General features: G+C 45.0%; 1 protein-coding gene across 5 annotated transcripts in view; it reads left to right on the forward strand.

Annotated features, from left to right (window-relative positions):
• PPP2R3A (protein phosphatase 2 regulatory subunit B''alpha) overlaps positions 1-26,222 on the forward strand; it is a 767,863-nt gene that overhangs the window by 655,422 nt on the left and 86,219 nt on the right. For 3 of the 5 annotated variants that reach the window (XM_050965375.1, XM_050965376.1, XM_050965377.1), the window contains exon 2: positions 563-3,145. In XM_050965375.1, the coding sequence (XP_050821332.1) occupies positions 1,139-3,145 (2,007 nt within the window). In that variant the 5' untranslated portion in view covers positions 563-1,138. Of the gene's footprint in view, positions 1-562; positions 3,146-20,494; positions 20,864-26,222 lie in introns of those variants that run through there. The other 2 variants (XM_050965378.1, XM_050965379.1) reach the window with 2 other exon arrangements.

Here is a 26,222-nt window from a genome sequence, read left to right on the forward strand (position 1 = left end):
TTTTTTCAAATAATCTATTCTCTGCAGCTCTGATTTTGGGAGTAGAGGGGAGTTTAGTATGTTTAGGAGTCAAAGGAGGTAGATTACTTTGCCTCAGAGCTCAGGCAGCCATGTTATTCCAGTCCCATGCTGGTCTTCATAATACATTTAACTTTAATTATGTGATCACATTGTGCAATCTGGGCAGCATGCAATGTTGGTCTTCCTCACACACACACTCCTCAACCCCCGTCCTCATTCCCAGAAATGGTCAAATCATTTTTGCTCAATTTAAGAAAAAAAAATCCGCTTAAGCAGCCCTAAGGAAATAAAATTGGGAATGTTACAAGGAGCTGAGAAAGAGTCCTTAGAATGGAAATGCATGGGCAGCCTTATTTTAAACATAGGCAGGCACTTCAACTGCATTATCATGTTTGGCCCACTGATTCTCATGGTGCCATTGCCCAGTACAAGGTCATGTACTGAGAATTAGAACTGGTGTTTTATGTTTGATACAGTATTAGTTAAGGTTTCATATTCTCTCCAGTAATGATATTGACTTGTGTATTTGTTTTTATTGCAGGTGTCTCTCTTACCTGTTGGCAGAAACAGATTATTCCAGTTTGCTGTGGATTCCTCATTGTTATGTTGCAGCCGATTAGTATCCGCCTTTTTCAGCACAAAGCATCCTTTTCTAACACCCCAGGCCTGAAGAAGGAGAAAAAATATAAGGAAAAAAATAGTTGTTTTGTCATTTCTTTAGTCTGGGAACTGGTGTGTGTTCTATAATGTCTCTTACTGAACCGCCCTGGACTATGAGAAGGGAAGCAATGGATGCTGTTTTTGTAGTCAGCAAAGTAAACTCTGCTTGGAGTACAATTTTAAGCAATATTATGTAATCAAATCACTCTAAGTCAAACTTTGTATGTGCCGCAGTGGCAGTTGCAACTTTATTGCAGATACTGGCCCAGACCTCAGCCAGGATTATAGACGCTACAGTTCCGAGTTTTCCCTGTAGTTAAAAATTATTTTCTTAATCAGTAGGATGAGACTGAAATAGGAATGTTTTCATTAAACCCAGCCTGGGTTTGAAGAGGCGGTTGGACCTTCTGAGTTTGTGGTGAATTTCAGAGCCTCGCTACCAAGGGGAATTCATGCTATGGCAGCAACCTATCAGCTTGTAGTCACTACTGTGAACTGTTACAGCAGTGTCGTGATAGACTGTCACTTTCAGCACACTGTGCATTACTGCACTGGGACCTGTCAGGTGTTCAAGCAAGGAGTTGCATGCATAGTGGCCCACCACAGTATTTGTGCAGAGCTACTTCGAGTCCCTGCATCTAATGTCAGAGGTGCAAATCTAGACCAGAGACTTCCGACTCCTGAAAATGGGCTAACTTTGGCTGGGAATGAAGACTATCATCAGATCTTCCCAAGTAATCCAAGGCTCAAAAAGGGATCTTCAGTGCAAACCACCTGCAGTCTAAAAGATATCACTGGGGAAGCTATAAATCTTGCCAGTGGTAAAATAAAGGAATTCTCCTTTGAAAGGCTCAGAAACTCTTCCAGCCATGTGACCTACAGAAGGGGAAGGAAAGTGAGGTCAGAGTCGTTCAGCAGACGGTCATTTGATTTTGATCTAATTTATGGACACTTCAACAATGACGAGAACTGCCCTCCCTTTGGCTTGCTGCAGACTCCCTCAGCTGGGGAGAAATGGCAGGAGAGCTGCAATTCCTCAGAGGGAAATGTGAATACTGCTGCTTCCCTCTCCACCCAGGCCTTCTCTGAAGAGAGCTTTATCACCCAGATTTTGGAAAAGCACAAGCTGGACAGCTCTTCTGGTGGAGATATTAAAGTGTGTTTGGACATTCTGCTCAAATGCTCTGAGGACCTGAAAAAATGTACAGATATCATCAAGCACTGCATCAAAAAGAAATCTTCAGGTGATATCAGTGGGGGAAATGATAATGACCCCCTGGCCAGCTCTGAGATGATCTATAGGAATTTGATGACTAGGTTTTCTTCCTACCTGAAAAAGCTCCCCATTGAACTAAAGCAGCCCAGTCACGTGGAATTGGCAGAATTGGTTACTAGTTTGCATGGGTTGCAGCAGGCTCCCTTTTCCCCAATATTTGGCAATGAGCAGCCTCCTAGGTATGAGGATATTGTGCATTTGCCATCTGCCATAACAAGACCCTCTCTTACTGTAGAACTGCAAGATGGCCAGCATGAGATTGGCACAACTAGCACCCCAAAACCTATCCAAATTAACACTGGGGACTTTACCTCAGACGCTTTGCACAGCAGCACCCAGCAGAACAACTCAAGAACTGTGAAAAATGCTTGTACTGTACCTCAGTTACTAACTGTAAGCCCTTCCAATTGTGTGTCTTCCACAGAAACGCTATACATTGAAGAGGAGTCAGATGGGGAGATAGCACTAGGCAAGGGAAAGAGGGCAGAACATAAAAGTAGCTGGGAGAGTTTAGAGAGCAGCCAACAGAAAACTGGAAGCCCAGATCTTACTGTAGTCCTTAAAGAGGCACCTGCCAGAGTTCATGCTGAAGCTGTTGCCGAGACCTCTGAGAAAGTCACCTTTATAGAACCAGTCTCAGATTCTCTTATGAATGATTCCAGGGCTAGCACCTCTTCAGGAGAACAAAGAGAATCAAGGAAAAACAACCAGGATGAGATAGATAAGCTGCTGTTGGACTTGGAGCACTTTTCACAGAAAATGGAGAGTGCACTAAAGGAGCCCACCATGAAGGAGAACAATCCTGGATTTCTGAAGGGCTTTGGCCAAGAGGGTGGGAACGTCCTACCGCTAGCTCTTGAAACCAAAAATAAAGTCTGTTTATTCCCTGACACAAATTCTACTTCCCCTTTGTCAAAGACCGTGGAAACCAATGGCCACAAAATGGAGGAAGACGACAAAGCCCTTCTACTGCGTATCCTGGAAAGTATTGAGGATTTTGCCCAGGAACTGGTGGAATGCCACATGGGCAAAGGAAGTTTATCCAAAGAGAAGGAAATGATGCAAATTCTTCAGGAAACCTTGACTACTCCCTCACAGTCCTTCCCAGCTGTTCAGAGAAGTTGTATGGGTGCTACTACCAAAGACACTGTCCCCACATTGATTCAGCAAGCCCCAGAGGTGATCAAGGTAAGACATCAAAGCCTATGGTTAGATAATGAGTGAAGGGAACACTGGAAACTGTGAATAACATATGAGTGTTGAATGAATGTGTGTACTAATGTGAAAGGACATATTTGATTTACTGAATACAATGTGCACACGGATTGAACAGTGGCTTTTTAAAAAAAAGGTATTGCAGTTTTAATCTGACATCATCTCTTCCTTGGTGCAGGAAGAATCTTTCTCCTTGGTGGTAGTTCTGGGGTTGGTTCCGCTTGCAGTGTCCTGTAAGTGGGCCATTTATACCCGGAGGGGAAAGGAAACTTGGTGGCTAAACAAATTACCCATGGAAACAAGAAATAAGCACGTATAAAACCTTGCCCTGGGCCTGGATGAACCAGAGTAGCCTCCCTTACCAGTCCTGAGTGCTGATGTGCCCCCTGCCTCAATGCAGAGCCCACAGGCTGACCTTACCCTGCTTTTCTCCATTCCCCTGGAGCAGGAGAGCCAGCACCCCCTCCCCCGCCCCAGAAAAGGGGGCAGAAGCTGACGAGAGGCAGTTTCTTTTACTCTCTCTTCCAAGCCCAAGGAGCCAGCGTGAAGTCTGGCATTTTTGCAATGGGGGTTTGGGAGCAAGGAACCCAACACAATGGCAGCCAGTTTCACTGCAGGTATGCTGTGAAGCCAAGTGCGGATCTGCCCAGGAGATGGTGATGTCTCGGAACCTGTTGGGGAGGAAGAAGAGGCCTCAGTTGCCTGAACAAGCTTTTTGGCCTTGCATTTACATTGGGGGTTGAATTTTCAAAACCGCTGAGGGCCAGATTTCCAAGTGCTCAGGATACACAGGCAGGGCCAGACTTTCCAGAACCCGGCTCCCGTTTAGGCATCTAAGTAAGGGCCAGGTTTCCATCAGTGCCCAGTAGTGCCATTGGGAGCTTTTTTTTTTTAAGAGCTCTGCACCCAAATTGACCCCCCAGGCTCTGTGCTTTTTTATTTTTATTTATATATATATATATTTTTTTTTTTTTTTGAGCATGTAGCTACCTGCTGTGGTGCTGACGGGGGGGGAGCTCTTCTGGCTCTGGTTGTGAGTGCCAAAATCTTTTTTTAGACCTCAGACCCTCCGACTGTTTTTTAGTATTTCTTCAGGCAGCTCTGCTAATAGCAGGCCACAAACAGAACCTTGTCTGATATCACTAGCAAGGGAGAAAAACTCCTTCCTGCAAGAGAGAGAAGAATCAGTCAGGACCCAAACTCTCAGAAATAAGTGTTGGTCTTACCCTTGTCTGACATTTATTTATTTATTTACAAAACAAGGCCAGTGGAAAGAGTCTAGTTGCTCTTCAATTATGAATTTCAAAGGAAACCATGTTTGATCTTTATTGCTCCTTACTGATGTATAAAAAAAGCAACAACTTCTTTTTCATTTGAAGGAAAATTTTCTGGCATTTTTTTTTTTGTTTTTTTCCAGCCTGAGGAATGTATGTCCTGGACATCCCTCTTTTCATGGGGGACTGTGGCAGTCTTTGGAAAGCTGGAACATTTCTGTTGCCAAAGTCTAAAACCTGAGCCACTGCTCTCTCGGCTCCCAGTCAGAGTGAATATGCAACCTCCTCATTTGAGCGTGGGAGAGCTGAAGAATTAGTTTCACCCTTCAGTGATGTCACCTTTCTATTTTCCAACGATTTCTGAAGTCCCCCAGGAAAAAAGGGGATGTCAGGACTTGGTATTACAGAAACAGAAAGCACAACGCTAAAACATGGATTCTGTCTTTGTACATCATGAAGAGAGCAGTAAACACCACAATTTTGCGGCCGATGCTTTGCAGTTGTCCTGTCATAACATGGTGATATTTTAACTAACTATGGGGAAGCAGTAAATGTTGCAATCAGTTTCCACAATAAAGCTCTATTTTAGCTCTCTCCTTCCCCCACATAACTTTGGTTTGGAAAATTTTGTTTAGCTGACAATTGCCAGGTTTCATCTGAAGACAAAGGAAACTGTTTCAGGAAAGCCCTTGTTGTGCTAAGTGAGGCAACTGTAAAATGGGGATAACCATGTTTAGTCACTTCTCTAAAGTGCTTTGAGATCTTCAGATGAAAAAGCACTAGGTAACTGCAAAGCTAAGAACCACATCTTTCAGATGGGATGACTTTAGTGAATTGGCTGGGAGGCACTGTGGCTATGAAGCCAAGCACTTTATTAGGTTTTGGCTATGGAGTCACGTGCTTTTTACCCATAATCTGAGTTAAAACAGTGTGTGCCCACATGCAGGTGGCCAGTTTAGCAACAGTGTCTCTGGAACATGTGTATCTTTTCAGATATCCATTGAACAAAGCTTGGACTGCATGGGAACTCTTATTAATTTGCTTAGCACTACTCCCTCCTTTTACTGACTAATCTAGAAACCAATCCACCCCACTTATGTAAGATTTTAAAAACTGCCTTCACTTACCTTCACAAATTCAAAACTGAAAGATGTAAACAATGAACAAAAACCCTCAAGTGCTGAGAAATTCCAAAAACTCCAGTCAGACCCTCAACTGGTGTGAACTAGTGTAGCTGCATTGAATTCTATGCTGGTTTATGCCAGCTGAAGAGCTGGCCATTTGTTTAAGAAAACAGTTAAGGTTACAGTATTTAAAAACAAGGGAGCGAACAGTTAAGGGCTTCATCAGTCTTACACTGTGTGTATGTAACAAACGCACATTATTCTTATTGTAGGCAGGGTTGGTACCACTCAGTCTTATTAAGTTTGCCCAATACTTCCCATTATAAAACCCTGTTTTCAATTTGACTTATAACTTTGCCAAATGTTAACTGTTTTGGCTGAAATGTTCTGTGCGGGATGTCTGCCTTAGGCAGAATGTTTTTGGAAAATTTCAGTTAAAATGATTCAGCTGTTTCTGAGAATGAAGATAAGGACAAATGCGTATTTTGCAATGTCAAAAAAAATTCTGGCATTTTCTTTGCAAAGCTCTTGTGCCCATATGCTTTGGAGTAGGCCCCTGGAAGTTGGCAAGGGATGGCCTTTGTGTCAAGGATGTGACTTTTGCTATCCCAGTGAAAATTCACCAAAATGTGGCTAAATTATACAACTTTGAAAAATCTCAGTTTGCACATGCTCAGTAGAGACTTGTTTGATTTTAGTAGTTAAATCTCTGAAAATTCCATCCTCACTGAGCACAGCTTCTAAATGTGACCAGAGTGTGCATGTACCATCACCACAGAACAACTGAATATGCTCCAACCCCAGGCTACAGGGGCAAAGTAGGACTCTCCCTATAATTGCTGCTCCAGGCCAGGATGGGTCAAGACACCAGACCTGGGTCTTAGAGCAGGGAGGCTGTTTCTCCTGTGCTCTCAATGACATCCCTGCTGGCCCCAGGTAATGTGGAGGAGCAGCTGCCTGAACTGAATGGAGAGGGGACAGGAACCAGACCTGGTGGAGGCTGAGTTGAGGGGGAGGGATAGCTCAGTGGTTTGAGCATTGGCCTGCTAAACCCAGGGTTGTGAGTTCAATTCTTGAGGGGGCCATTTGGGGAACTGGGGTAAAAATCTGAGGATTGGTCCTGCTTTGAGCAGGGGATTGGACTAGATGACCTCCTGAGGTCCCTTCCAACCCTAATATTCTATGATTCTGTGAGTTGGAGGATTCATGAAATAGATTGAGAAAAGGAGTCTGCGTGGGGGTGACTGAGATTGGAGGCTGGGGGTAGAGTGGGAGGGACACTGGGGCTGGAAATTCATGGGGATCCTGGAACAGGGAGCCAGGGAGGGAAATCAGGTGTGGATGTGGGGAATACTGAAATTGGATGAGGACCTGTGAGGGAGACAGGACTAGCTAGGCAAGGTGACAGAACCAGTGAAGTGAGGGTAAGGAGGTGGGGAGGGGGAAAGGAGATATCAGACAAGGAGCTGGAGTTGGGGAGGAGAACTGGGATTGTCTGGATAAAAGAGACAGAGAGAGTGCCAGTGGCAGATGGGATAAGAAGCCTGGAGAGGGAGATTGAAACTGGGAGCCAGTGGAAATGGGGAATGTCAAGCCAGGGGTTGACTGGAGGATGGGGCAAGAGATAGAGACTGGGTGTGAAGGGTAGACTGGGAATGGCTGGGCAAGGAGGCTGTAATGAGAAACCCAAGGAGTCAAGAGTGGGACTGGCTTGGTGAGGAGAGTAGGACTAGGATGAGGAGCTAAGAGTGAGGAAGAGACAGGACTGGGACAGGGAGAGGTTGTAGGTGATAGGACAGAAGAGTCTCTGCCCACTAGAGAATGCTCCCTTCCAGAGCATGAAATGGAACCCAAGATCCCTGAGTCTCATCTTTCCTCTGGTGTTACAAATATATGTGAAGCTCACTAACAAAGTGTCCTTGGCCTCTCTAGTGCTGGTCCTACTGTTGCTATCAGTTACTCCATTAATTCTGTGGGGGGGAATCTAATGATTGCAACTCTGCTGATATCCCACCTGAGTGTTAATATGATGTCACATGATATAATTTGTTCAGTTTGCTTTTTTTAAAACCTGCAAAATTTCAGAATGTTAAGATTATTAAGGTTGCAAAGTCAAGCACTTAACAATTAGGTTATACCAGTTTTTCTTCAAATGATGGTCACTATTGTATTCCACTGAGGATTTTATGCATTTGCACCATGCTCCCAGAGTTGGAGAATTTGAAACTAGTGTCTGTTGGCCCACGCACGTGCCCTGCCTCCTCTCATGCTCCCATCTGAGGTGAGAAAGGACAAGGTGAACTGACCGCATCTCCAGTTCCTTCTCAACGCCACCTGGTCCGGGTGAGAACTTTTAGTGTCCTAATCTCTGATGCACTTCTTAAAAAAGATAGTTGTACAGTTTTATGAGTTTTATAGTAGATTTACCAGTTTTATTTTTCTTAGTTCTGATAGTTAAGTTTTAGTGCTTGTTTTTAGATAAACTTTGGGGTTTTCACCCCTCCTCCCCCATACCTACATGCAGGTACTGGACTATACGGAGAACTCCAGGTTTCAAAGTTTGAGCCTCCTCCCTCGGTTCTTCTTGATTAGCAACATCCACCAATGCTGCCTGTTCTGCCTGAGGGAAGCCCACATTTCGGCCATGTCTAGTATTTGCAAGTCCTTCCCCAGCTGCACCCGAAAAGACCAGGCACTTCACCTCTGGAAGCATCTCATGGAGCTCGCCATGAGACCACACTCGGATCCAGGCCAGGGAACTCCCCCATTCATCAGCCTGATTCAATGAAGAACACGCCTCCCACTACCACATCTGACTCCGGTGCCAGCAGAACCATCCTCACAGACCCCAGAGGTGCCAGGGCTATGAATTGGCAAGCCTAAAGGTGCCAGGCTCAGCACTGGCACATACTGGCACAAATTAAGCACCGGGACTAAGCCTTCCTCCAAATCGAAGAAGATGGATGCTCCTTCAACCTGCTTGGGCAAAGGGGATGGAGTATGCACTAAGTCTGATAGGCATGAGAAAAAGACCATAAGCAATGGGATCCAGTGGTTTCAGACACTGATACATTAGTAACACCATCTCCGGCACCCCACAAAACACGGGACCCTCCTTTACCGGGAAAGACCCCAGCGCCGGTACCAATACTAGGGAGAGAGAGAGTGCTTCTCACACTTGGGTGATCCAGAACAGTGGCTGAGCCTCAGGATATATTTGCCTTCCAGATCCAGAGTCACCCCCTCCATAGGGTCCCTCCACTTCTAGAGAGATCATATCTCCATGATGGGACATGCCTCTGATAATGGATCCCTCTCCCTCTACATGGATAAGCTACACTCTTCCACCAGCTCTGACAGTACTGCAATTGGAACTGGAATTCACCTTCTCTTCCAATGAATCTGAACTGGAAGAGCCGCCTTTATCATACCATTCCTAAGCTCCATCACGGAGACCATCACATCGCTTGCAATATCTACCCCTCAGTCACCATGGGGCCACTGGTTACCCATTCTGTGGGGACTCCCACAACCTCCATCGGATCCAGCTTATTGGCCATATTGGGGACCCTGGACACAATATTACCTCTTGGAAACTGCCCGAGCCATGAGAAAACCATCACCTGCCTCCCCCTCAAGGGTACTCACCAGTAGGCAAGCAGATCTGGTGGTGGAGGGAGAACCTTTTAGCCTGGTCCCAGCAGTTCCACTAGAATTGGCAATATTCCCTGCCTCATCTCCAGATGTGGAGGTGACTACAGCATCCCCTCCCGCACTGGATGATTTCAGACAATTTCAGGAACCATTATGGAAAGTTGCATGGGCACCCCAAATTTCTCCAGAAGAAATCCAGGACTGCCAGCACAAGCTGCTGGATATCCTCCACACCTTGGGTCCAGTGAGAATTGTGTTACCGATTAATGAAGCCATTCTGGAGCCTGCCAGGACAGTGTGGGACACCTTTGCTACATGTACAGATATCCCCAAGGGAGCAGAAAAATGCTATTATGTTCCTGCCAAAGGTTTTGAGTTTTTTTTCCCATGCACCTCCAAATTCCCTAATCGTCCAGGCTGTGACAGTATTTTCATCATCTAGGCTGCAATTCAGGATTGTGAATTATCAGGCATACTAGCCAAATATGACTTCCTGAATTACAGTAAATTCAGGGAATTTACGGATAGCCATCCACAACACAATAGTGCTAATTTTCAGGCACTTATTGAAGAAGGGAAGTTTATGGTAAGAACTGCCCTCCAATCTGCAGTAGGTGCAGCAGATATCTCCTCCAGGACCATGGCTACGGCCATAGTCATGCATAGGGAGTCTTGGTGCCATTCTTCTGGTTTTCCTAGGAAGATACAGAACACTATTGAAGACCTCCCTTTTAACAAATTCCATCTTTTTAACCAGAAGACGGATGAATTGCTCCATAAGCTAAGGGATTCCAGGGACACTCTTCGCTCGTTGGGCATCTACGCTCCTGCCTTGAAATGAACATTACAGTGCCAGTTATCCCCCTGACGCTACAGGTCTTATCAAGTATATTCACAGAGACCTTTTGAGCATCCAAGGAAATGTCAAGAGGCACAGAGGTCTCGCTGTCCAGCGCCCCCCTTGCAGACTTCAACATCAAAGATACAGCCTTCAGCCATGAGGTATTCCTGATGCAAGCCTGAGAGCTGCCAACACTATGCCTACCACCTCATGACTCCTGCTCCCTTTGGGGGTCATTTAGCACTCTTTTCCCACACTTGGAATGCAATAACAGTTGTGACAAAGTTCCTCCTCTCCCTTGGTGGGTCCTGCGCTTACTGGCAGATTTGCTCACCTCAGTGATCTCCCTCACAGTCTGGATCAACTCCTCCTGTGTCTGATCAGGAGTTGGGAGGTTTGGGGGAAACCCGGGCCCGCCCTCTACTCTGGGTTCCAGCCCAGGGCCCTATGGATTTGCAGCTGTCTATAGTGCCTCTTTTAAGAGCTGTGTGACAGCTACACCTCCCTGGGCTACTTCCCCAAGGCCTCCTCCAAACACCTTCTTTATCCTCACCACAGGACCTTCCTCCTGGTGTCTGATAACGCTTGTACTCCTTAGTCCTCCAGCAGCACACTCTCTGTCTGAGCTCCTTGTATCTCTTACTCCCAGCTCCTCACACGCACTTCCTCTCCTCTGGCTCCCCCCCTTCTGACTGGAGAGAGCTCCTTTTAAAACCCAGGTGCCCTGATTAGCCTGTCTTGATTAGCTGCAGGTGTTCTAATCAGCCTGTCTGCCTTAATTGGGGTTCTAGCAAGTTCCTGACTACTCTAGTGCAGACCCTGCTCTGGTCACTCAGGGAACAGAAAACTATTCTCCCAGTGACCAGTATATTTGCCCTCTACCAGACTCCTGCACCCCACTGGCCTGGGTCTGTCACATAACCCTCCCCACTGCTCAACACCAAGGGGTTGAGCAGCTTGGGAAGCCAGACAGTGTACACGTGACAAGCCATCGGCATTGCCATGACGGCTCCCTGCTCTATGTTGCACACGGAACTGGAAAGGTTGGAGGGATAAGAACCACCTGGTCACCCTTGTGTTTTTCTCCTTGTTCCGCTGCATCTATTGGAGAGGGGCATGGTTGGTCACGAGGACAAATCTGCACCCGAGCAAGTAGTAGCGCAATGCTTCCATGGCCCATTTTACGGCAAGGCACTCCCTCTCCACCACTGCATATTTTTGTTCCCTCAGAAGGAGTTTCCTACTGAGGTAGAGAATTGGGTGTTCCTCCTCCCCGACCATCTGTGATAGAACAGCCCCCAACCCTACTTCCGATGCATCCGTCTGCAGGATAAATTCCTTGGTGAAATCAGGGGCTATTAGGACAGGGTTACTGCAGAGGGCAGTCCTTAGGTCTGTGAATGCTTCCTCTGCTGCGTCAGACCACCTCACCAGATCAGGTCCACGGGCTTTTACTAGGTCAGTCAGGGGGCTTGCCCTTGTGGCAAAGTGGGGAATAAAGCGTCGGTAATACCCCACTCACCTAGGAATGCCCGGACTTGTTTCTTGCGATGTGGTCGCCGCCAATTTTGGATGGCCTCTAACTTTTTCACTTGGGGTTTTACCAGACCTTTTCCCACAATGTAGCCAAGATATTTGGCCTCTGTAAACCCTACAGCGCACTTGGCAGGGTTTGCTGTAAGGCCAGCTCGCCTGAAGGTATCAAGGACTGCCTCCACCTTCTCTAGGTGGGTTTCCCAGTCTGGGGTATGAATGATCACATCGTCCAAGTAGGCAGCAGCATAACTGTTATGCTGGCATAATAGCTTATCCATGAGGCGCTGGAAAGTAGCTGGGGCCCCATGTAGTCCAAAAGGGAGGACAGTATATTGAAAAAGACCCTCTGGTGTAGAGAATGCAGTCTTTTCCTTTGCGTCTTCCGCAAGGGGAATCTGCCAGTACCCCTTTGTCAAGTCTAGGGTAGTCAAGTACCGGGCGTTCCCCAGACGGTCCACTAGCTCATCTATGTGAGGTATGGGGTACGCATCAAACTGGGACACTTCATTTAGTTGCCGGAAGTCGTTGCAAAACCTTGTGGTGCCATCAGGTTTGGGCACCAGCATGATTGGGCTGGACCACTGACTGTGGGATTCTTCGATGATCCCCAACTCTAGCATTTTTTTTACTTCTGCTTTTATTTCCTCCCTTTTGGCCGCTGGCACCCGATAGGGCCTCATTGTTATTCTGGCCCCAGGGTTTGTGACGATGTGGTGATATGTCTCGGTTGTTCGACCTGGTTTTGTCGAGAACACATCTTGGTTCCGGAAGATCTTCTCAGACACCTCATTCTTCTGGTCTGGTGTTAAATCAGGAGACACTCTCACCTGTTTGGAAGGCTTGTTTTCCTGGGTTAGGTCTTTTCGGATAGTTATGCATGCCTCTTGTGCATGCCAGGGTTTCAGAAGGTTGATGTGATGAATCTGTTCTTGTTTTTGGCGTCCTGGCTGCTGCACCTTGTAGGTTACTTCCTCCACGGGTTCAACCACCTCATAGGGCCCCTGCCATTGGGCCAGAAGCTTGCTTTCTGCCGTGGGTACCAACACCATCACCCGATCCCCTGGTTGGAACTGTCGGACTTTTGCCTGGCGATTGTAATAGGTTCTCTGGGCCTCCTGGGCCTTTTCCAAATGTTCCCGTACTATAGGGGTGACACAGGCTATCCGGTCTCGCATCTGTATTACATGTTCTATTATATTTCTCCCCTCATTGGATTCCTCTTCCCAGATCTCTTTGGCGATGTCTAGTATGCCACGGGGGTGACGCCAGTATAATAACTCGAAGGGGGAAAACCCAGTTGAGGCCTGAGGTACCTCCCGGATAGCGAACATAAGGTAGAGTAGTAGGGCGTCCCAATCCTTCCCGTCCCGACTTACCACCTTCCTTATCATAGCCTTGAGGGTTCGGTTAAACCTTTCTACCAATCCATCAGTCTGTGGATGGTAGACTGAAGTTCTCAGGATATGTATATGGAGCAGCGTACAGAGGTCCTTCATTAGTTTTGACATAAATGGGGTTCCTTGGTCTGTTAATATCTCCTTTGGTAGCCCCACTCGGGCAAAGATCCCCATCAGCTCTTTGGCTATCATTTTAGAGGCTGTGTCCTGCAGGGGGATGGCTTCTGGGTAGCGAGTAGCATAGTCCAAAACAACAAGTATATATTGGTGGCCCCGAGCCGTCTTCTCCAGAAGTCCCACTAGGTCCATGGCTATTCGCTCAAAGGGGACCTCTATGGTAGGAAGGGGTACTAAAGGTGCCCTCAGGTGGGGACGGGAACTGTGCAGCTGACACTCTGGGCAGGACGCACAGTACCTCCGTACTTCTTCATGTACTCCGGGCCAGAAGAACCGTCGTAGGACTCGTGCCAGGGTCTTCTCTACCCCCAAATGCCCCCCAAAAAGGTGACTATGAGCAAGACTTAATACAGCATTCTGGTGTTTGTGAGGTACTAGGATCTGCTGTATCTTCTGCCCCTGTACTAGTGCAACCCGATATAAGAGATTCTTCTTCTTTATGAAGTAGGGTCCTGGTCCCTGGGTTTTCCTTTCCACGGGGACCCCATCTATTTCAGTCACCTCCTTCCTAATGTTGTCGTACCTTGGGTCTTCGGCCGGGTCTCATCCAAAATTTCCTCTTCCGGGACTAATCTGCCCAAGATTTAGGGGCCCAGTCTCTGTTGCCTCTACTGGTTCAGAAACGCTAGGGTGGGGGTCAGACTCGGGTGCTTCTCCCTCCAGGGTGGTCTCCTTTTCAGCTGCTCGAGTCCACCAGCCTACGAGAGCGACCCTCTGGCTTTGAGTCAGTATTTGGGTTCCCAAGGCCTTAGCTGCCCTCCTTTCCCTTTTCGACTTTCTACCCTGTCTGGGAATGGAAAATAAATCTGGGGATATTTCAGAGAAAACCGGGGGTTGACAGTCTACTATGGAGGCCTCACTAACTTCAGGGTTCCCCTTTTCCTCCAATCCTCCTATTGGGAGTAAGTTTCCAAACCCTGGGAAGTCCTTCCCTATGAGCACCGGGTATGGGAGTTTAGGGACTACACCTGCTGCTACCTCAGTAGTGTTCCCCTGAATTCGAGTTTTACTGGGATGGTGGGGTAATAACCAACTGTCCCATGGACGCATGTTATTCCCGTACGCTTAGCCCGCAGCAACTGACTACACTTCACAAGCTTCCCCGAGACAAGCGTGATAGCACTCCCCGAATCAACCAGTGCCATGGTCTCTACCCCATTTAGCTTTACTGATCTGGTGTACATATGTGGGGTTAGTGAGACCCTCACAAGGTGGATTAGGGAGCATGGGTCTGCCCAGTTCCCCAGGTTACACTGCATCGGCTCCTCAGCATTGGGACACTGTGCAGCTATATGTCCCCACTCCCCGCAGGCATAACATCTGTATGGGGCCTTAGGCATTCACCAGTCTCTTGGTTTGGGCAGTCCAACCTCATGATCCTCTTCTCTCTCAGTTCTCTGAAACTTTGTGGCTTCTGGTGAGCCTTCAACCCCTCTCTTTTTCCACCTGGGCTCCCATGGTGGCCCTGTCACTCGAGCTCTAGGGCTTAGTGCTGCTAGTTTAACCCGGGGTGCTTCTTCAACTGGTCGGTTCAGCTCCCTCACTGTCCTTCGCCTCTCTACCATTGCAACAACCTCATCATAGGTGGAGGGTTCGTTCTGGCTTACTCAGGTACGAAGGTCTGGCCGTAGTCCCCTCACGTATCGGTCAATGACCAGAACCTCTAGTATCTCTTCTGGACTCCGGGACTCCATTCGCAACCACTTTCGTGCGAGATGGATGAGATCATACAATTGGGACCGTGGGGTTTTATTTTCCTGGTACCTCCACTCGTGATACCGCTGGGCCCGCACTGCAGTCATTACCCCGGATCTGGCCAGGATCTCTGCTTTCAGCTGGGGGTAGTCTGCTGCAGCCTCTTCAGGTAGATCATAGTAAGCCTTCTGGGCCTCTCCACACAGGAATGGGGCAAGGATGCCAGACCACTGATCTCGAGGCCAGGCCTCCCGTAGGGCTGTCCTCTCAAAAGCCAGAAGGTATACCTCTACATCATCCTCCCGCGTTATTTTCTGCAGCCAATGGCTGGCCCATATGAATTGCGTCCTATCATGGCCGTGGTTCAGCTCTGTAAGTGTCTTTACTTGGTTTACCAGTTCTTGCAACATAGCTCGGTCTTGAGAAGCCTGGTCCATCAGCAGGCGATTAGTCTCTTGCTGCAGCCGCACTGCCTTCTGTTGGGCAGCTGCCTGGACACGGGTAGCTTCCTGCTGGGCCGCCGTAGCTTGTATCAATGCCCGCACTAAGTCTTCCATTGTGGTGAAAAAAAATAAACCCTCTACCTTTTTTTTTTTTTTGTAAATCACCCTCCTCCTTCTTCCGCGCTGTGCACACGAAGATCCCACCTCTGACACCAGTTGTGACAAAGTTCCTCCTCTACCTTGGTGGGTCCTGCGCTTATTGGCAGATTTGCTCACCTCAGTGATCTCCCCCAGTCTGGATCAACTCCTCCTGTGTCTGATCAGGAGTTGGGAGGTTTGGGGGGAACCTGGGCCTGCCCTCTACTCCAGGTTCCAGCCCAGGGCCCTATGGATTTGCAGCTGTCTATAGTGCCTCTTTTAAGAGCTGTGTGACAGCTACACCTCCCTGGGCTACTTCCCCAAGGCCTCCTCCAAACACCTCCTTTATCCTCACCACAGGGCCTTCCTCTTGGTGTCTGATAACGCTTGTACTCCTTAGTCCTCTAGCAGCACACCCTCTCAGTCTGAGCTCCTTGTGTCTCTTACTCCCAGCTCCTCACACGCACTTCCTCTCCTCTGGCTCTTCCCTCCCTGACTGGAGTGAGCTCCTTTTTAAACCCAGGTGCCCTGATTAGCCTGTCTTGATTAGCTGCAGGTGTTCTAATCAGCCTGTCTGCCTTAATTGGGGTTCTAGCAAGTTCCTGACTACTCTAGTGCAGACCCTGCTCTGGTCACTCAGGGAACAGAAAACTATTCACCCAGTGACTAGTATATTTGCCCTCTACCAGACTCCTGCACCTCACTGGCCTGGATCTGTCACACAATGGACAGATGGGTGTCGAACGTAATCCACCATGACTATATGATTGAATTTGTTACAGTACCTCATCCAAAACCCCTGCCATGCCCCCCCTCAGGGACCGCTCTCATGACAGTTTTCTCACCCAAGAGGTGAACTTCTTGTTATAACAGGGAGCAATAGAACATGTTCCTCTGGAATATCAGGGAACAGGATTCTACTTAACCATCACCCTCATCCCAAGAAGAAAAGTTGGTGGATATCAGTTCTCAGTCTCTGGCACCTCAATCATTTCACCCCCAAATTCGTTTTGTACGGTCACACTGGCAGCCAGAATTCCATCCTTAGAGAAAGGCATGTAGTTTATGGCTCTCGATATGAAGGGCGCTTACTTTCACATTGATATTCATCCTGCCCACAGACATTTCCTGAGATTTACAGTGAGTTCCCAACATTTCCAATACGGAGTCCTCCTCTTTGGGTTAGCTAATGCTCCCAGAGTCTTCCCCAAAGTATTTTCTGTCATAGTGGCCTATGTCAGGACTTACGGCATCCTTATATTTCCATATCTGGTGAACATGTCTTCTATGACAACAAACGGGGAGGAACGCGATCAGCTGTGCTATGCGCAGAGGCAGTTAATCTCTGGAATTGGTGTATCAACCACCAGAGCCTCTTGTCTGCAGCCTATCGTCCCAGGACTTAGAATGTACTCATGAACTCGCTCAGCAGACATTTTGCGATCGATCACGAACAGGAACTTCACGATTTGGCAGTACATGGCATCTTCACCCAATGAGGGACCCTGACCAGAGACTTATTCGCTTCAAAGATGATCAGTGAATGCAAGACATACTGCTAAAGGGGAGAACTCAGTTACCACTCCCAGGGCGACACCCTCCTACTCTTTAACAGCCTGCTGTCAAGTAATTACAATAATGTATACATTTCTCCAGCAATCCATAGGTGATAGAAAAAAATAAAGTGCAATTAGTTTTGGAAAATTAGAATGTAATACATTGTGGAGAAATAGCCTAAAACACTCACACTCAATGGGACAAAACACCTAGTACCTGAAACCTCTAAGGTGGCGACTGCTAATGGGAATACCAGTGCTATTAGAGTGTTGTGGCAGTTCACTTGGGTTTGGAACCAGCGGAAGCTGCTGCTCATTTCATCTTTATGGAATGCTTTGATCAGCCCCAGCCACATAGGAATTGGGTTGCAGCTATATCCAGCGACAGCAGCTTCATTCATCCACTTTCATCAGGATTGGGCCTCCAGGTTTAGGTGTGAGTGAACGTTTGACTGCATTTTGATGGGTAAATAAGAGATCTCTTACATTTGGCATCTCTCAACTCATCCTTTAAGCAGGGCCACTTGCAGTGAAGAGGTGCCTCAAAGGTTGGAAATGTATTCTGATCTGTTGACCCAGAAAATTTGATGAGCAGAGTTTATTCTGGTGACTGATGTGGGCTTTGCCCTGTAGCTCAGCTGAATTAATAGGGGATCTCTCTGTCGCACAGTTCTATTAGTTCCTTTCTGGGTACTGGAAGTAATGTGCTTCACATCTACTATATCTCCAAAGTTGGGAATTCAGATCTGGCAAACTGGGTCCCATTGTCAGTTACATTTTTCTGAAATGTCAAAGCAAGAAAAGAAACCTCTTAGCTCTTCTATGACCTGTTCACCTGGACATGAAAAGTAAATGTCTGCAATTCTAAAAAATAGTCAGTGACTTCCAGATAGCTATGTCCCTTTTTTCACACAGGTATGGGGGATTTCTTTTAAAGACCTGTTGCTAAAACTGTGGGTACAAGAGGTCTTTTGGTATCTTTCTGGACATTCAGTGAAAGATGAGGTAAATACACCCTGTCACTGCGGGTTCAAAATAAATCAACATCTGGTACCCTGCCATGTGACAGTAGTATTCTTTCCTGCCATGTGACAGTGGTAACGAATCACAGCATAGTGGAGCCCTGAGTCCTGGCTGGCCATCTAGGTGCTGCCATAATATTTATAATTCATTAAAATAAAGAAATTAGAATTCTTCCTAAAACTTTTGTCTGTCTTCTCTGGAGAGTGCCTTCCTAGAACTTTTCCCATCTCCATTCCTGCTATAGACTTACAGCAACAGTACACATATCCTTACAATTATAAGCAGAAGTAAAAGAGTTTAAATGAACACAAAAGGATTGGACTTACATAACTTTCTCATTCTAAAGTCCTTTTGTAGAGAAATATGACATAGCTCATGCTGTACCCTGGTCTGGCTGCTTGGGAGCATAAGAGACCCAGGAGAGAAAATTGTCTTGGATTTTCTGGCTACAGATCTATAAAGAAATCAAAGAATACTGTAATTTCTGCCATGTGTGCCAGCTGGTGACTCACAAACATACTCTTCTCTCTCTTTGTTCAGTGGATATTCCATTCAGCTGGATTGGGCTTGATGTGATAGGACTTTTAGAAATAAGGGTACATCTACACTGCAATTAGACACTCGCCCATGCCAGCTGACTCAGGCTCATGGGGGTTGAGCTATGGGGCTGTTTAATTGCAGTGTTGATGTTCGGGTTTGGGCTGCAGCCTGAGCTCTGGGACTCTCCCCCTACGCAAAGTCCCAGAGCCCGGCTCCAGCCTGAGCCCAAATGTCTACGTTTTTGTTAAACAACCCCTTAACCTGAGCCCCATGATCCTGAGTTAGCTGGCATGGGTCAGCTGTAGGTTTTTAATTGCAGTGTAGACATACCCGGAGCGCCAACAGGTGTGGTTATATGTTGGTCAGAGTTGACTCTGCCACATAATATGCAGAGGCCATTCTTTGTACTCCTTCGCAGCACAATTTGTCACCAGTCAGCTGCTTCGTGTTCTGTTAGGCTGATACCCAAGATAATGTTAACAAATAATGGCACTAGCTTTATGTTCCAGCAGCTACAAGCAATGTGCTCCCTCCAGAATGTTAAGGTCCAGATCCTCAGCTGGGGTAAGTTCCCATGCTTCCATAGGCTACAGTAAAATCATTGAAGTAACACCAATGTACACCAGCCACGGATCTGGTACACCATCAGTCTGTCATCCTCGAATGCTCACTTAAGCCATTTGTTTGAATAAGACTCCCAAGAGAATGCCGCACAAATTCATGACTACCAAAGCCTGTAAGTGGGACAAGTTACTCCCAGATTTGTTGTTTGCAGTCCACGAGGTCCCACAACCATCTACAGGATTTTTCTTTTTAATTATTGTACGGGATAAAACCCTGTGAGCTTCTGGAGCCCCTACAGGGGACCAAGTGAGAGCAAGGGACCAACACAGGGAATGTGGTCCAATATGTCCTTCATCTGGTGGATATCTGGACATTGTTGAGATATTTGCTTGTAAAATTATTCTCAAAAGCAGGATTATAATAAAAACAGGTATATCACCTGTTGTGTGTTACCAAACACAGAAAGTAAGCTCCTGGCAAAGTAGCTGGAACCATCTAAACCCAATGAGGATGGTAGACTGTGGAAGTGGAATAGCTAGGAAAAAAAAACCAGAGACCTGATGTTTGCTCTTCCTGTGGAGCAGGAACTGGACATAGGCCCCCAGTTCCAGGCACATGATTCAGTATTATTGTAAATTATACTGTTCAGAGAATCAAGCCAGCACCCAGATGTCATAAGCCAGAATCATCTGTGTGAGTCTCTTCAAAGTAACATAGTTAGACACTGTCTGCTCCTCAAGCCAGAGACAGCAAAGTGAGAGCTGTGGAAAAAGTAAATAAAAAGGATGACTCATTAAGGTCTCTTTATAAAACCATTTTTTATAGCTGCTCCAAAATGCCTGAGTTTATTACCTAAGGTCACCCTACGATACTTCTTTTAGATGGAGAGAAACAAGGTGATTTGCTTTTTCCAAATAAGGAATAAAAGTTACGCTTTTCTAAAAATAATAGTCTATAATTTGAATTAGAATTAGTCTTGCTCCACTGCTTCATCAGCTCACAAGGCAGAGGCATCATAAACCTCTTAACACCATTTCCATATTGGCCTGTGCGTAGAGCATATGTTTTTAGCCCAGCAGGGGCTGACTGATGCAGGTTTACACATCACTTTTCAGCTTTGAAGCTCTTAAAATAAGAACTATTGGGGAAGGTGATATATTTAGCTACTTTTGCAGTATGTCTAACTTTAGCACTCTTGGTAGTGGTGGTGGATACCTCCTTTCCCACAATACCTCTGGCCTATTACAAGCCAAGGACAGATTGTCTGTCATGTAGCCAGCAGGGGAATAGATTCTGTTGTAGATCATGTTTCTCGATAAAGTACTGCAAGAAGGCATCAGGAGATACTGGTAGTGCTGAGGGATAGTTTAAATGTCAGTAAAAAAAGGAGGGGGCTTTGGCTTCGGGATTCAGATACTATGCCAGGACGCTTTCTCTGTGAGGAAAGAGAAGAGTTAGTATGTTTCTACATGAAATCAGTTGCAACTCCTTGCCTGTGAAAAGCAAAAATAAGAAAGTGACCCATTGGGGCTGACGTGATCTCCTACAGACTCTACCACAGCTGGAAAGCAAAAAGGTTGCTCAGGAACTTAACAAGATGATGATCAAGGAAAACTCTCTGCGAAGAGACCCAGACTTGAGAGGAGAGCTTGCTTTCCTTGCAAGGGGCTGTGATTTTGTTCTCCCATCTCGGATCAAGAAGAGGCAGAAGTCATTCCAGCAGGCCCAGGTTTGAAGTCTTGGGTTTCTTTTTATTTTTGTTTTACTTTGTATCTTTTTATTGGATCAGGGAATGTGACTGTGTTCCCTCTAGGCTTCTCTATTTGCAGAAAGTTATTTGCAGCCAGATACCAACAGGTTTATAAATAGACCCTCCAGGCTTAGAGTGCAGAGTTAAAATGTCTTATTCGTAAACAAGGGGAAACAGCTTTTGTTTTGTTTTGTTTTGTTTTGTTAGGAGGAGGACCACAACTTCACAGGTATAGGGAGAAATAGATAAAGACAATGAAAACTTAATTGCACTGTTTTTAAGAGAAGCACCATTGATGGGTGGGTGTCCCATTGTGCTTCTCTGAGTGCCTGGACAGTTAGTATTTTGCTTCACATGCCATGCTCAGTGATCCAAACCTCTGCTCTGTTGTGTAGGCTTTGTGCTGCTCTGTTGCCGCAAATCTGTCCCAGCATGGTCTTGGGAGGATCACACCAGCAGAGAATGCTCCCCTGTGCCACTTCCAAAGCTGGCTTGTGACTTTTATAAACTGCATCTACGTGGATTGCCAGGGACTTCAGTGATTCAACTTTATTGATAGGGTCAGCAGCAAACACGTGTTTGGATTGATTCTTCTTCATCCGTGAAATCTGTTCTGTTGGTTGATTAACCAATAACCTTGTCATAGCAGCATGCACCTTATTTGTACTTAGACATCTACCCTGGAGCTTTGGGTTGAGAGCATGGACAAGAAAATGAAGTGGAGCAAGTGCTTGCTTCATCTGTTTCTTCATTACCTGTAATGTAAGCTTGTCCTTAAATATTTCTGTGTTTCCTGAAGTACCTTCCAAATGTCTTGACAGCATAACAGTATTACAGCCATCCATTTGCACTTTGTCCAAACCAATGGAAATATTCAATCTGTTCTTCTAAATTTCTCTTCATCCCTATGTTTACTACATAGGCAGTGACAACACTGTCTGTTTTGTCACAATTATCTTCACAAATTCTCATCCAGTTGTGCTAGTTCTTAACAAACTACTCAAAATAATTAGCTTCTGAATGCCATTAGGCATCCTGAGGCAGAATAAGCTATGATCTGGCTTGTTGTCTTAAGCACAACTTATGAAAAGTGGTTATTATGGAAGTATTTTACAGTTTCAACAATATTTTCCTTTATTCCTGGAGAATCTGGGTTTAGCATCAAGTGACCACTCCAGCTACGTATAACAAATTATAGATTTATTTCATTATCACCTTGTGTCAAAATCTTCCTCACGTTTGGCATGTTAGTAGATGCATTTGTCACTAAGCTGTGTGTATGACACTTGAATTTGCATTTGTAATTTGTTATAGATTGTAATTGCTTCTTCTGTTAATTACTGAGCAGTGTGAGCGTAGCCTGATATGTAACTGGGGATTCATCCTCTAATGGGGATTTTTTTTGGGGGGGGGTCCTGCGCAGGGATCTGTTCTGGGCCCAGTGCTATTCAATATCTTTATCAATGATCTGTAAGAATACCAAATCATTGCTGATAAAGGTTGCAGATGATACACAAATTGGTGGAGTGGTAAATGATGAGAACAAGTCAGTTCTACAGAGCAATCTAGATTGCATGGTAAGCCTTGAACAACATTAATTTTCAAACAGCTAAATGCAGGGTTATAAGTCTAGAAAGCCAGAATTTAGGTCATGCTTATATAGTGAGAGACTAGATTTTGGAAAACAATGACTCTGAAATGGACTTTGCAGTCATGGTGCGTAACTAACTGGACATCAGCTTCCAGTGTAATGTGTTGGTTAAGTGAGTAAATGCAATCCTTGGATGTATGAGCAGGAGAATATCTGGTTGAAGCAGGGAGGTGTTTTTACCCTTGTATATGGCCTTAATAAGACCATTCCTGGGATACTGTGTCCATTCCTGGTGTCCTTACTTCAAAAAAGATGTTGAGGTGTCCTCACTTCAAAGATGTTCAAAAATTGTAGAGGATTTGGAGAAGAGCTACAAGTGATTCAAGGTCTGGAAAATCAGCCTGACAGTGAGAGACTAAAGCCGCTCAATCTACTTAGTTTATTCAAGAGATGGCTAAAAGGTGACTAGGTCGTGGTCTACCAGTCTCTACATGGAAGAAGATTTCTGATAGCAGAAAGCCCTTTAATTTTGCGGACAAAGCCAGAACAAAATCCAAGATTCCAAAGGCTGGAAGCTGAAGCTAGACAAATTCAGCCTAGAAATAAGGTTCATATCTTTAACAGTCAGAGTAAGTAACCACTGGGAATAACTTTCCTAGGGATGTGATGGATTCTCTGTCACAGGAAATATTTAAATTGAGATTATATGTCTCTTTCTAAGGACTATGCTCTTGCTCAATTGGAATGTATGGGTTTGATGCAGAGAAACCTCGGTGAAGTTGTGTGGCTTGTGCTAGGCAGGAAGTGAGACCCTTTCTGGGTTCAAAATCTAAGGATCCATATGTAATTTGTTTCTGTCCTAAGATCCTTGCTGGCTTCAGGAGAAAAAATTATTTTTGAGGGCTGATTAACAGATTACACATTTAATTTTGTGTTGCAAATGCAAAATGTGGCATTTGTATGTGTTGTGATACCGGTGAGAGGTGAAGTAATTTAGCTTGATGTCTCTTGTTTCATTAGTTATTTGGTTTCTAAGGCTGTGGCCTGAGGAACTAATCCATGGCTTCACCTATGAGTCAGGATGCCATGCTACCACAGTAGCAGTGGGATAAAGGAAGATTGAGAGTCAAATATTCCAAGGCCAGAAGGGACCATTTTGATCATCTGATCTGACCTCCTGTATAAGAAGGCTAGAGAACTTCCGTGAAATAATTCCCATGGCATATCTTTTAGAAAAACATCCAATCTTGATTTAAAAATTGTCCATGGGGGAGAATACCCCACCATCCTTGGAACATTGTTCCAATGGTTAATTACTCTCACTATTCAAAATTTACATCTTATTTCCAGTGTGAATATGTCTAGCTTCAACTTCCAGCAATTGGATCATATTATTTCTTTCTCTGCTAGATTGAAGAGCCAATTATCAAATATTTGTTCCCTATGTATGTACTTGTAGACTGTAATCTTATATAGACTGAATCCCTTCTCTTTGTTAAGATAAATAGATTGAGTCTATCACCAAAAGACATGTTTTCTAATCCTTTAGTCATTCTCTTGACTCTCTTCTGAACCCTCTCCAATTTTTATCCTCCTTCTTGAATTGTAGACGCACTGTTACAGTAGTGGTTGCATCAGTTCCAAATGCAGAGGTAAAATTAACCCCTCTACTCCTACTCGAGATTTCCCTGTTTATACATCTAAGGATTGCATTAAGCCTTTTGGGCACAACATTGATCTGGGAGCTCGTGTTCAGCTGATTATCCACTATGACCTCCAAATCTTTCTCAGCATTACTGCTTCCCAAGATAGAGTCCTCCATCATGAAAGTATGGCCTATATTCCTTGTTCTTAGATGTACACATTTAGCTGTATTGAAATGCATATTATTTGCTTGTGCCCAGCTTACCAAATGATCCAGATCGCTCTGTGTAAGTGGCCTATCTTTTTCATTATTTACCACTCCCCCAAGGTTGTGTCGTCATCAATGATGATTTTATTTTCTTCCAGGTCATAGATAAAAATGGTAAGTAATGTAGTGTAGTACCAAGAACAAACCCCTCAGGAATCACACTAGAAACATATCCACTTGATAATGATTTCTCGTTTACAATTACCTTTTAAAACATATCAGTTAGACAGCTTTTAATTTAATATGTGCCGTGTTAATTTAATATTGCTTTGTTTTTTTTAATCAAAATGTTGTGCAGTACCAATTCAAATGCCTTACAGAAGACTTCAGTATATTACATCTACAATGTTACCTTTATCAACCAAAGTTGTAATCTCATCAAAAAAAGATATCAAGTTAGCTTGACAGGATCTGGTTTCCATAAACCCGTGTTGATTAACATTAATTTTATTACCCTTCTTTAATTATTTATAAATAGAGTCCTGTATCAGCCTCTCCATTATCTTGCCAGGGGTCTGTGCAATACTAACAGGTCTGTAACTATGTATGTCATCCCATTTACGCTTTTCAAATATTAGCACAGCATTAGCTTTCTTGTAGTCTTCTGGAACTTTCCCAGTGTTCCAAGATCTATTAAAAAACAACATTAATAGTCTAGAAAGCTCCTTAGCCAGATCTTAAAACTCTTGGGTGCAAATTGTCCAGACCTGCTAAGTTAAAAAATGTCTCACTTTAGTAACTGCAGTTTAACAACCTCTTGAGATACTAGTGGAATGGAAAGCTTGTTATCATATCATATAACTACAGATGCTCCCCGAGTTATGCAAATCCACATTTACGGAAAAAGTTCCGAAAGTTCCATAAGCCTTTTTTTTTTTGCGCATAATTGTTGGGTATACTTTCCTGACTTACGCAAAATTCGACTTACGCAAGGCGTTCTGTAATGGAACGCTTGGGTAAGTCTGGGAGCATCTGTGTGTCATTCTCTCCCCCCACACACATACTATAGAACAGAAATATTAATGGAACACTTCTGCCTTGTTACTAATAATTCTATCATTTAATGGACCAATATCATTGTCAGGATTCATTTTGTTTCTAATATCTTTAAATAATTCCTTATTGACCTTAACTCTGCTCGCCATGGATTTCTCTTTGTGTCCCTTGGCTTCCCTTATCAATGTTCTACAATTCGTAGCTTCTGAATTATATTCATTGCTATCAACTTGCCCTTTCTTCCATTTTTTATATTTAATTTTAAAATTTTTTTATAGCTGCCTTTTTGGCTGTCTTCCTCGATTGTGGCTTTTTGGGTATCTAGTGTAAGGTATTCTTAAACAATTCCCAGTTATCATTCATATTTTTCTGATTAAACACTTCCTGCTAGCTGATTTGGCTCATAGTTGTTTTCAGCTTTTTTAAATTGGCCCTTTTCAAAGCCCTGTGACAATGTGGCTTGCACCTTTACAGCCTAGAAGTCTGGAGTCAGCCAACCCTGGTTACTAAGTAGGCACACCTGAGAGGGATCAGGTAATTCCCCTGTAAAAGAGCAGCTGGGAGCTCCAGCGAGAGAAAGAAGGGTCTACAGAGCTTTCTAGGCAGGGAGGCCTAAGAGAGACTTGGAAGAAATAGAAAGAAGGAATTACAAAGCTCTCCACTTGGGAGAGACTCTGAGCAAGCCTGAGGCTTTACAGAAGGAGCTGCTGCTGGAGACTTTTTGTTTTGGGAATTTTAAAGTTTTGCCTGGGCTCCAAAGTAAGAGCCTGTAAACTGTTGTTCAAACACTTTTCTAGATGGCTCCACTAAAGAGAGAGATATTGGTGTAGAATAGAGTG

This window comes from Gopherus flavomarginatus, chromosome 8 (assembly GCF_025201925.1).
Source record: "Gopherus flavomarginatus isolate rGopFla2 chromosome 8, rGopFla2.mat.asm, whole genome shotgun sequence".
Taxonomy (NCBI): domain Eukaryota; kingdom Metazoa; phylum Chordata; order Testudines; family Testudinidae; genus Gopherus; species Gopherus flavomarginatus.